At 45.7% G+C, this 12,796-nt stretch overlaps 1 protein-coding gene across 2 annotated transcripts; it reads right to left on the minus strand.

Moving 5' to 3' along the window:
* Nucleotides 1-132: 132 nt before the first annotated feature.
* LOC124007905 (erythropoietin-like) lies at nt 133-12,074 on the minus strand. 2 transcript variants are annotated; one of them, XM_046318769.1, is made up of 5 exons: nt 11,972-12,074; nt 5,935-6,065; nt 3,478-3,564; nt 3,111-3,275; nt 133-1,668 (listed from the first exon to the last, which is right to left on the minus strand). In XM_046318769.1, exons 1-5 carry the CDS (start codon nt 11,985-11,987, stop codon nt 1,525-1,527), a joined length of 543 nt encoding a protein of 180 aa, XP_046174725.1. In that variant the 5' UTR covers nt 11,988-12,074; the 3' UTR covers nt 133-1,524. The 2 variants fall into 2 exon arrangements, with proteins under 2 accessions (XP_046174725.1, XP_046174724.1); XM_046318768.1 differs by lacking the exon at nt 11,972-12,074 and adding an exon at nt 11,499-11,747.
* Nucleotides 12,075-12,796: the final 722 nt, after the last annotated feature.

Here is a 12,796-nt window from a genome sequence, read left to right on the forward strand (position 1 = left end):
AATACCCATGTTTTCTACCTGAATTCATTTGAACTGTTGCTAAGTATGCAACCCCAAAACAAGGCTTTCTTTCAACACCAGATATATCTGGACTTCAAAATAGAGGCACTTATCACACAGACAAACTTCCTCTTACGTTGTTTTCATCCATCCTTTTAATCTAAGAATAATATTTTGTATTTAAATACCAAATGGCAGTGTAATAGAAGGGACAAAACATCTGAAACAAACAGGAAAAAACATGTACAAACATCTGCACTGTGACTGAAAGACTTTTAAGACGGGAAACAAAACACAGGAGAAAAACACTAATCCCGACATTGGAAGAATCCCCAACGTCAGCGACTCCAAAGGTTCCCAGGATTGCGCTTGATTGGCTGCTGCTTGAATGAAGGCGAGAGAGAGAGGCATGCAGGATGTTCATCATGAGAACCAATCAATATTTTTCCTGGCAGTCATGCTATCTGCGTCGAAGCTCTATTTGAGTGCTGGTGTGCATAAACCAGACACTGATAATCACAGCAAAGCTTCGGAGTTCTCACGTAAGCCCCCTCTCCCTCTTCCGCTCAATCTTTTCCTTCTTCAACCGACTGAACCTCTGATTCTGTTTCTTCCCCCCTCTAGTCCATTCAATAGGGTTATAAGGAGTTGTATAAAACTCATTCAAACAGGTACTCTCTCACACATCCTGTACATACAAACACACAGATCATTTCTTCTACAAAGGGTAACAGACAGTGAACCGTTGGATATAGACTTAACAACAATGTTCAGTGGTGGTATACAGTCATTATGGTCAATCGTTAGAGCTCAACTGTGGTCTCTAGCTCCTAGTTACAGTATATCGCTCATAATACTATAGTCATGACAGTAACTGGAGCTTAAAAGTAAAAATATAAATCTCTATAAATAAGTAATTACATTAGCAATATATAATACATATGAGGACACTGATAGACAGCAGTTGGAGAAGTGTTTTGTGTTAAGAACGAGGCAGGTGGTGTTTGAAGAGTTTGTGGCACAGGCTAGGCCCCCTCATTCTGGTATTTGATAAGCAGTCAATGACAGTTGAGTAGAACTCCAACAAGGTGTCGTCATGTGCAATCTGCGTCGATTACGCAGGCTTTGCAATGAGAAGTCACATTCCATTGCAGTAGGGGCCACAGAATCACACTCATGCTAAAAGACATACAGACACACACAAAGTGCTGAAGAGTGCCCATTAAAGAGCTGTGGAGCTGTGTATTCTGTAGGCCCCATTCCTTTTCGGTGTGTGATTTCTTAACCACATACTTCCCTCATCTCCATGTTCAAGGTGCTACCTGCTCTTTTCCTTTTAAAGTCCAATAGGAACTGTTCTGTCCATATAGCTTAATTCTCTCCTGTGAAGATCTGGTCCACCCACTCATCTTTTAGAGTTCTACCTGGCAACAAGCAGGTTCAATAGTGTCAGATCCCACCCCCTGCCTCGGGAAGCTCCAATCAACTCGGCCCCGCCTCGGAGAGCCCCAATCAGCTGCCGCCCTAGTGGCAGATGGGCGCGTTGGACAGTAAGAGCTGCAGCTTGCCTCGCAGGAAGTTGACGTGGACCTGAAGCAGCTCTGAAGCAGACGACACCCGCCATGTCTCCTCTCCTCCAGACACTCCTCCTGCTGGAGGGTTGCACTCCTGACAGGAAGACAGGAGAAGAAATATGTCAGTATTAGAGTTGGACAGTATCTAGATGTTCCTACCATCATATCGTTTCTGTACCATACTGGGGTATATGGTATTACCGGATGTACACACAGGGGGCGCTCTTTCTTAAAAATTAATATATAATTTTTTTTACACACAAAATGTATTTAGGCAACATGGATCTTAATCCAGGAGGGGATTGATGGTCTCTGCTGTAACCAATAACCTTGATCTTGCCATCTAGCCATTTAGCTAGCAAGTTAGCAAACCAAATGCATAGCTGGAGCCCTGAGTTGGATATCATTTATTTGGCATATCTTAGATTGTTAATTTAGTTATAAGCAGTGACATAACACGCACTACCGGAGCCCGCCGTCGGCATGTCTAAATACCCCAGTATATATATCGCCCAAATCTGGTCAGCATACAGAAAATGGAGTAGCCTACTGGGTCTTGTTCACTTGGCAAAAACTAGAAGAAAACTGTCCGAAATGGCGTGAAACGGGGAGATTCCATCTGAACTTGTCAAAGCTACACTTGTTTTCTTTTTCCGTTGTACAACATTTCGCTACGGTGTATCCTGATGAACACAACCATGAAATCAATATTTAAAAAATGACACACTACACTCGACACTAGACTGGATGGAAAGATTTAAAAACAATATCCCCATGATGAAGGAATATCAGCAGTATTTCACCAGGGTACAAGCCTAGGGAGCTGTTTGTTTGATGTCTATACTATGAAAGCTCTGCTGTAACCCTTGAACCTGAAAGCACAGATGGAATGACTGGAGCTCATTTAGTCTTTCCATGGCCTTGGCGTGTACCCAGTAAACTCTGCCTGCCTGTTAGTGCCCCACCTCACTGGTGGATGTGAGTGTGGTTGTCGTAATTTCTGCTACTATCTAAGAACCACCACCCCCGAGAGGATTCTCTGAATTTCTCCACCTAACAGTCCCTTACACTCTTAGAAAAGCAGGTTCCAAAAGGTTTTTTTGGCTGTCCCCATAGGAGAACCCTTTTTGGTTCCAGTAACAACCCTTTTGGATTCCATGTGGAACTCTCTGTGGAAATGGTTCTACAGTACATGGAACCCAAAACAGTTCTACCTGGAACCAAAAGGGGTTCTTCAAATAATTATCCTATGGGGACAGCCAGAGAACCCTTTTAGGCTCTAGATAACACCTTTTTTCCCCAAAGAGCGTACAGTCAGCATGACACAACTAGCCATCAGCAGCAAGCTCCAGCCACCGTGTGGGAATAGTAGTAACTGGGTCATTCAGGTTAAACATTGCGTGTCTCTAGGAATGCATCTGGACAGGGCCCAAAGTGAACTTAAGATAGTGACCATTAATTCCTATGCATTCCTATGCTTGTCTGCAATAGCAACTTCCACAAGCCCTTGCACTTTGATTCCCTGACCTGGCTCACCTGGATGTTGAGGCTGCGCAGCACCTTTCCTATTCTGAAGATGTTTATGAGGCTGTTGTCTATGTGGCTTTGCAACGCTGTGTTGGTGACGGAGGTTCGTAGCGAGCCAATGGCCTTGTTTAACAGCCACAGGCCAGACTGTACCTCCTGAGCTTGCTCCAGTGCCTACAAAAACACACAGAGAGAGACATAGTTGCCCAGTTGACCAGAGCCATGTGATTTAGGTTGAAAACTCAATGGCCAAACTCTCTCTATGTGGCTCTGCATTGAGTTAACAGGATATATTGCTGTTCTGATAATGGTAGAGCACATTCTTAGGTAGACTGGTTCTTCTTCTTGGAGAGAGAGGCAGACTGTTGTTACTTACATTTTTCCTCTCCCAGATGCTGAAGTCTACTTTGGTTTGGGGAACAGTGACGGGCTCTGGAAGACCACATCCTTCTTTACAAGTCAGCTGAGGGAGGGAGCAGGGGACGGATGGAGAAAATAAACGAGGCAAGGAAAAATGGATAGAGAATGAGAGATGTGTGAGATGAAATGTAACTAACACCATGACTATCACTGCAAATAGCACCAGTTCACGGCCAGGGCCCGTATTCATAAAGGGTGAATATGAATGCTGATCAAGGATCAGTTTTCCTCTTAAAACTCGCACAAATCGCACCGGATTTGGATCTCGCGTTCGCCTGCCTAGTGTCCGCGCTGTATTTCAGGGACCACCTGCCTAGTGTCCGCGCTGTATTTCAGGGACCACCTGCCTAGTGTCCGCCACCTGCTGTGTTTCAGGGACCACCTGCCTAGTGTCCGCGCTGTGTTTCAGGGACCACCTGCCTAGTGTCCGCGCTGTGTTTCAGGGACCACCTGCCTAGTGTCCGCGCTGTGTTTCAGGGACCACCTGCCTAGTGTCCGCGCTGTGTTTCAGGGACCACCTGCCTAGTGTCCGCGCTGTGTTTCACGGACCACCTGCCTAGTGTCTGCGCTGTGTTTCAGGGACCACCTGCCTAGTGTCCGCGCTGTGTTTCAGGGACCACCTGCCTAGTGTCCGCGCTGTGTGTCAGGGACCACCTGCCTAGTGTCCGCGCTGTGTTTCAGGGACCACCTGCCTAGTGTCCGCGCTGTGTTTCAGGGACCACCTGCCTAGTGTCCGCGCCTTGTTTCAGGGACCACCTGCCTAGTGTCCGCGCTGTGTTTCAGGGACCACCTGCCTAGTGTCCGCGCTGTGTTTCACGGACCACCTGCCTAGTGTCCGCGCTGTGTTTCAGGGACCACCTGCCTAGTGTCCGCGCTGTGTTTCAGGGACCACCTGCCTAGTGTCCGCGCTGTGTTTCAGGGACCACCTGCCTAGTGTCCGCGCTGTGTTTCACGGACCACCTGCCTAGTGTCCGCGCTGTGTTTCAGGGACCACCTGCCTAGTGTCCGCGCTGTGTTTCAGGGACCACCTGCCTAGTGTCCGCGCTGTGTTTCAGGGACCACCTGCCTAGTGTCCGCGCTGTGTTTCACGGACCACCTGCCTAGTGTCCGCGCTGTGTTTCACGGACCACCTGCCTAGTGTCCGCGCTGTGTTTCAGGGACCACCTGCCTAGTGTCCGCGCTGTGTTTCAGGGACCACCTGCCTAGTGTCCGCGCTGTGTTTCAGGGACCACCTGCCTAGTGTCCGCGCTGTGTTTCAGGGACCACCTGCCTAGTGTCCGCGCTGTGTTTCAGGGACCACCTGCCTAGTGTCCGCGCTGTGTTTCACGGACCACCTGCCTAGTGTCCGCGCTGTGTTTCAGGGACCACCTGCCTAGTGTCCGCGCTGTGTTTCAGGGACCACCTGCCTAGTGTCCGCGCTGTGTTTCACGGACCACCTGCCTAGTGTCCGCGCTGTGTTTCAGGGACCACCTGCCTAGTGTCCGCGCTGTGTTTCACGGACCACCTGCCTAGTGTCCGCGCTGTGTTTCAGGGACCACCTGCCTAGTGTCCGCGCTGTGTTTCAGGGACCACCTGCCTAGTGTCCGCGCTGTGTTTCACGGACCACCTGCCTAGTGTCCGCGCTGTGTTTCAGGGACCACCTGCCTAGTGTCCGCGCTGTGTTTCACGGACCACCTGCCTAGTGTCCGCGCTGTGTTTCACGGACCACCTGCCTAGTGTCCGCGCTGTGTTTCACGGACCACCTGCCTAGTGTCCGCGCTGTGTTTCAGGGACCACCTGCCTAGTGTCCGCGCTGTGTTTCACGGACCACCTGCCTAGTGTCCGCGCTGTGTTTCAGGGACCACCTGCCTAGTGTCCGCGCTGTGTTTCACGGACCACCTGCCTAATGTCCGCGCTGTGTTTCAGGGACCACCTGCCTAGTGTCCGCGCTGTGTTTCAGGGACCACCTGCCTAGTGTCCGCGCTGTGTTTCAGGGACCACCTGCCTAGTGTCTGCGCTGTGTTTCAGGGACCACCTGCCTAGTGTCCGCGCTGTGTTTCAGGGACCACCTGCCTGTTTCAGGGACCACCTGCCTAGTGTCCGTGCTGTGTTTCAGGGACCACCTGCCTAGTGTCCGCGCTGTGTTTCACGGACCACCTGCCTAGTGTCCGCGCTGTGTTTCAGGGACCACCTGCCGTAGAGGTCCGACTGACGTTATTTTACATGCGACTCTACATGTAAAATCGGTGCACACTCAGTTCACAGATGATATTCAGAGTACTCTCGGCCAGCAAAAGCTATCGGTGTGTCTGAGCCATAAGATTATAAAGAATTGAAAAGGGGGAGGGGGCCGTGATCTCAGATAAGCACTCCTATTTTTAGACGATTTATTAATAAGGGCTCAGACCAGACATGGATCTGGTGCGTCTCTCACCATGGCTGCTTGGGCATCTCTGGCCTCTTCAATGAAGTGTTTTAGGACCCGCAGGTCACAGATCGGCCGCAGGGGGGATGGTAGGCCTGGTCTGGTCCACTCCAACAGCATCAGCAGCAATGTAAAGAGTCCTACACACACACACACACAGAGGGGCTTCAGCAAACATACTGTCAACACTCCATACCATTATCAGCCATAACCGATTAAACAATCTGTATCTTAACCCTTAAGCAATATGGAAAACATGTTATCAAAGGGGTAGGGGTGGATTTGAGCAAGGATGACTAATTACATATAGACTACATATGTCTGTATTTGGGTGAGTCAAATGCAATCATGCTCTGGCACTGGTGTTGACCACAAGGGGGACTCTGGATATTATTTAACCTGTATTTTAGCAGGGAGTCATATTGCATGTTGCATCGCTACACAAGGAGCTCCAACACTACTAATACTGATGCAAAGAATGTCTTTCTTCATATATATATATATATATATATATATATATATATATGCCAATGAATGAATAGCTGTGTTCAGGCTTTTAAACTGTCATTAAATACATGCTATTGGCTTGGAGCTATGTATGCTAGCCTATGTAGGTGTCACCCTCTCTCCACCCAGACCTCTCTGGTTCTATTAGTCTCTCCCAATTCGGTTTACATCCATCTGTCCCAAGTTGAATCCCTTTTCCCTGCCTCCCATCCTCTGTAGCATCGCCCCATCCATCTCCTTGCCCCATGTTTTGAGCCCATCCCCTGGTCCTTTGCAAACCCCCTGTGAACCTAGGAGCAACATACTAACCACTCAGTCACAAATCAAATCAAATTTTATTTGTCACATACACATGGTTAGCAGATGTTAATGCGAGTGTAGCGAAATGCTTGTGCTTCTAATTCCCACAATGCAGTAATAACCAACAAGTAATCTAACTAACAATTCTAAAACTACTGTCTTATACACAGTGTATGGGGATAAAGAATATGTACATAAGGATATATGAATGAGTGATGGTACAGAGCAGCATAGGCAAGATACAGTAGATGGTATCGAGTACAGTATATACATATGAGATGAGTATGTAAACAAAGTGGCATAGTTAAAGTGGCTAGTGATACATGTATTACATAAAATTGCAGTCAATGATATAGAGTACAGTATATACGTATGCATATGAGATGAATAATGTAGGGTAAGTAACATTATATGAGGTAGCATTGTTTAAAGTGGCTAGTGATATATTTACATCATTTCCCATCAATTCCCATTATTAAAGTGACAGGAGCTACCCCTAAGTCAAACCCATACTCTGACGTCTGAACTGCTCTTTCTGGCTCTGACCGTGCTGCTGTAGCACGGGCTGTGCCGGGCTGTGCCTCTGTGCCTCTCAGCACACTACTGTAACTATGTTCTCCACTGCTTGCCTCTTCACTCAAGACAAAACTAGTGTTGTTCTATTCAGGCCAAGATGATTTCATTTACACTGTAGAAGAACAACTGTTTGAATTGGGTGTTACTTTGGTATTCTTGACCTGCAAGCTAACGCAATGGATCAAGGTTACTTGTGATCCGTCATCCAGGACATGAGATCAGACACGGTCCTGGACACACAGAGTGTCTCGTATTCCAGCACAATGCTACTGTACACAGCACATAACAGTGCTTTTGTGGAAATCTGCCATCTATGTATTCCTGAGCTTCACGTATATTGGCTCATGTGTGTTCTTATAGTGTATGCGTTTTGTGGTATTTCTAGTGACAGCCTGGTAAAAATGGGCTCAACAGTGATGTATGCATTATGGATATCGTTTACCGTTTAAGAACCAAATGGAAGCAAGCAGAGCAAAATGAGAGTTTGTGTTGGGCAAATCAGGTAAGTCCCTCCCCGTTACGTTCTGTTTGCTTACGTTTAATAAATGTTTAGCAACGGAATCGTGGGAATGAATACACCCCCGGCCTTTCCACATGTTCAGTCTTGCATGCACCTGTCCTAGTGCAAACTGTCCATTATAATTGTGTTACACATGACAGTTCAATGGAGTTGTTCAGGTCATATAACTGCCTTCATTTTGCTGGACCCCAGGAAGAGTAGCTGCTGCCAAAGCAACAGCTAATGGGGATCCATAATAAATACAAATATGGACATCATGTGAATGAGCTCTTTCACTGCAGCCTGACTGTATGACGCAGTAAAATGCTACAGATTACAGACAGCTCTCCAAGGCTGCCTCGTGTCAGGCTGAGCACTGGTAGCCTCCGCAGCCGTTTCCCCAAAACGATTCTGCAAGGATGAGTCAAATGTTTGCCAATTATTTGGGTTTAGCCTTTAGTGGTCTAAACATAGAAAGTTGGCTTATCAGCCAAGATTTTTTTAAAACTCAGATAACAAAAGATGTTCTTAGCCCATTGATGTTTTTAAAAACAATGTTGGCTGTGGGGAGGACAAAGAGGACTCAGAGAGATCCCTTTTAAGGGTCAAAAAGGAAATGCCCCCTCTAACCCTAACCCTCTCTCAGGGTCTTCACCCTGTGTACATAAAACCCCTTTATGTTGTCTGTCTGTGTTGTCCCCTGTGTCATACTTAGGGAGGATATGTCACTGGGAACTTTCTACATTTACCAGTAAAATTGGGCCAGACACTTGTTCACAATGTTGACATCAGCAAGCCGCTCACCCACATGACACCATACACGTGTTCGGCAGGTGTGAGGCTGGTTGGACGTACTGCCAAATTCTCTAAAACTATGTTGGAGGCGGCTTGTGGTAGATAAATTAACATTAAATTATCTGGCAATAGCTCTGGTGGATATTCCTGCAGTCAGCAAGCCAATTGTGTGCTCCCTCAAAACTTTGTGTTGTGTGACAAAAACACACAGTTTAGAGTGGCCTTTTATTGTCCCCAGCACAAGGTGCACCTGTGTAATGATCATGCTGTTTAATCAGCTTCGTGATATGTCACACCTGTCAGGTGAATGGATTATCTTGGCAAAGGAGAAATGCTCACCAACAGGGATGTAAACAATGTGCACAACATTTTAGAGAAATATACTTTTTGTGCGTTGTGTGGAATATTTTATTTCAGCTCATTAAACATGGGTCCAACACTATACAAGTTGCATATATATTATTGTTCAGTGTATGTTGAATAATTTTATAAGATGATTTTCAAACAACTTGAATGACAAAGCTATAAAACATTATCCCATCAACTTAGTGAATACCGTTGGTGTTTAATATGAGGGTTTTAGCGTATTGTTTTTTTTTACATGTTTTTATATGTTTTATGAATAACCACATCGTCCATCTATTAGAAACTTATGGAAAACATGGTCTGATATAAAAAATGAATGCTATATATGTTTTTTTTAAGTAAATCAAGTATAAACTACTGAAGTTACAATAGATTGCCATAGATTTTCTGTTAATTACCAAAACTACTGAAGGTTCTGATAACTTTGGTAAACTACCGGTAGCTTTGCAACCCTAGTCATAACTAAGTCAGCTATAATCACGGGCTGTGGTGGGGCGGCAGGGTAGCCTAGTGGTTAGAGCGTTGGACTAGTAACCAGAAGATTGCAAGTTCAAACCCCCAAGCTGACAAGGTACAAATCTGTCGTTCTGCCCCTGAACAGGCAGTTAACCCACTGTTCCTAGGCCGTCATTGAAAATAAGAATTTGTTCTTAACTGACTTGCCTAGTTAAATAAAGGTAAAAAAATAAATATGGTCGCATGCTTTTAAAGTAATGCTGATTGTCTGGAACCCCACGCTTTATACTGGAACCCCACGCTGGCCTTTGGAGACTAAGAAATTATGCCAGCTGCAGCAGTGTGTGTGTGTTTGAGTGTGTATGTTTGAGCGTGGGACACAAGGGACACAATGTAATGACAAGACAAACAAAAGTATGGATTACACTCATATAACCTTACACCCCATTCCACTCTGAGAGGTTGTAGGTGGTTTGGAAAGAGCAGCATAGCCAACCTCATAACTGACCTCCTCTAGGGTTGAATGTCTGAATTCCACACTTTTCAATCACAATGTTTAACAAGTTGATTAGTGTGACCCTCCGACCTTTGCCATGGCCTACGTGTGAGACTGATTGCGTGTCCTCCCTATGCACTCACTCACTCCCAGACTCCCTCACTGACTGACTCTGCAATGCTGACCCATAGACTACTCTGCCTGCCTGCCAGTCACGTGCTGAGCACAGGGACTCTGGAGTCCAGGAAGCAGGCCAAAGTGAAAGGTAACAGAACTAATGCCAGTAGCATCAAATGCCAAGATTTGACTTCTATTTTTTTGCCATTCTAGGGTCTAGTTCTGCGCTGTGCACTGATGGGAAACCTTGGCAATCACCAAACACAGATTGGCAGATGAATCTCTCATAGGTCACCTAGCTGTCAGTGATGCTCTCTTTTGAGACGATTTCATTCCTACTCTTGACGTTTAATAAATCAAATTACTTCTACATGACATTGGTTCATTCTCAAGGTGATCTCAACACTTCAATCCAATTGGGAAGAGTGACAGGTAAATGATGTATAACAACCTACTACACTGCCAGCCTGACTCTTAGACTGAAAGTGCAAAGTTGTGAGTAATCAGCAAGCAGGTCACACTGATATGACATCATTTCCTGTGAGGGATCCCAATGCAATGCAAAGTCAAAGGGTGGAATCTTGAACTTCCTCTCTGGAAATCCTTTTTCTGTTCAATCATCCTTTGAAAAATGTAAAGTCATCCCATTCTAACATTAATCAGCATTAACTAGAAGCATGTCACTTCCTTGCTGCCTCAACATTGCAGTCATGCTACAGTTAACTAACAGGAAACACATCCATGGCCTTACTCATGATAAGTAAGCCGGAACGGCCCATAGGGTAAGGAGCCCCTCTCCTGTTTCTGTCTGTAGCTTGAGGCAGCTGGATGTACAAGTATACCCCCTGGACAGGATACTGAGCCGTCTATCGCAGGGCAGGGCTTTACCCCCAATCCATCAGTTCAACCATCTAATCTCAGAGATGACACTAACCACAAGGCCACTGAGTTGGTACTCATGGAAAGGTCATGGGTAAAAACGTACTGTACATATGTCAACCATGAGTAACTTCTGGTTAAATCAATCGATCAATCAATAAAATGTATTTTTAAAAACTACACAAAATCCCCAAACCATTTGAGCTGGAACGGCGGAGATATTGCGCGTCTATGCGTCGTCTCACTAGACTATTGATATAGGGGACTTTACGCACGTAGTTGACCCATTCACTGCCAAAACCTGGATGTGAAAATAAACTACTTTTACTGTATTAAAGTTCCTTTATGAAAGCATCATTTGAAAGCCAAAATCAAAACGTGGTTGAAACGCTGATATTTACATTTAGCAGACGCTCGTATTCAGAGTGACTATGGTTACGTTCCTTGCCCGAGGGCACATCGAGGCTTCACATTATTTGGGCTGTATAATATGTATAGCCTCCTTATTAGTCGTACCAGAATATGTGACTATAGCAGCCTATTTCGTTTATAGCATACCAAGTCATTAGAAAACGGTCTTACCTCGACTTGAATTGTGGAACATTCGCAAAGCAATGATGTGTCGTTTAAACACATTGCGCGAAATAATAAGATCTGTTCACCCACTCCTCAACATGCAAAAGCCATCGGTCCATTAAAAATGCCCAACCATGCCCAGTGTACTGGTCCTCATTCTCCAGGTGCTGAATGTGAGCAGCTTAGTGCTGTAGCTGCGTCTACCAGTCAGAGCCAAATACAGGCTACAGTAGCCTCCTCGCCGGAGCAACGATCTATCAGGCTTTTCGTCACTGCTTTGGCAAGTCACTAAAACGTGTATTTACCTCCCCTCAGCAAAGCGATAAGGCCATACAGCCGATTGGGATGAGCGCACGCTCTTCAGGCCTACGCATCAACACAGACAAGAGCTATATAACGTCAACTCAGGTAGTCCTTTGCCAAACCATGAAAATATTCAACTTCAGAAGAATAAAACTAAAGCATTACTAGTTACTCACTGGGTGGCCACTCCATATCGGAATCTGCATAGTCCCTCACAGGATCCTCGCCGTTTCGCACATTGGCCCGTCTATTGCCCACTAATTGCAACCAGAAGCTCTTTTATGGATTTCCCTGGGCTATCCGGTAGGTGTTTCTACAACTGAGATTTTTTTTTTAAATTGATGACAATGAAAATAAAGTTACATTGTCCTGTGATGACTATCTGAACGACTTCCTTTGTTTTGGGACATTTATTGTATTATATTGTCATCCAAATAATATCCATGTTTTCAAACAATAGTCCCCAAATGTAAATAATGTTATGCAAGTGTGCCAGAAGTGCCGGTGCGCCATGGTGCGCTGACAGCCTAGAACATTACCAAATGAAATAGCCTTGTCCTAGATTGTTACTTTAATAATGCCGCTATTTGCCTGTTGATTGCATTCCTCCGAGGCCTTTAGCGTCAACATCTTAGAGCTTTGTTGAGACGCAAACACCCCACACCCAGTTTTGTTGGCGCAAGTCGCTAGCGTTTGTCTCCCCGACTTGTAGCTTGCTGTCTAGGAGACACAGCCACGCGTGGCGGGGGTGGGGAGGCTTGGAGCCCTCCGAGGTTCCTGTCCAAATACACTATATATACAAAAGTATGTGGACACCCCTACAAATGAGTGGATTCGGCTATTTCAGCCACACCGTTGCTGACAGGTGTATAAAATCATGCACACAGCCGTGCAATCTCCATAAACATACATAGTCAGTAAAATTACTTTTAACGTGGAACCTTCATAGGATGCCACATTCCCAACAAGTCAGTTGTTCACATTTCTGCCCTGCTAGAGCT

Source organism: Oncorhynchus gorbuscha, linkage group LG21, assembly GCF_021184085.1.
Source record: "Oncorhynchus gorbuscha isolate QuinsamMale2020 ecotype Even-year linkage group LG21, OgorEven_v1.0, whole genome shotgun sequence".
NCBI lineage: Eukaryota > Metazoa > Chordata > Actinopteri > Salmoniformes > Salmonidae > Oncorhynchus > Oncorhynchus gorbuscha.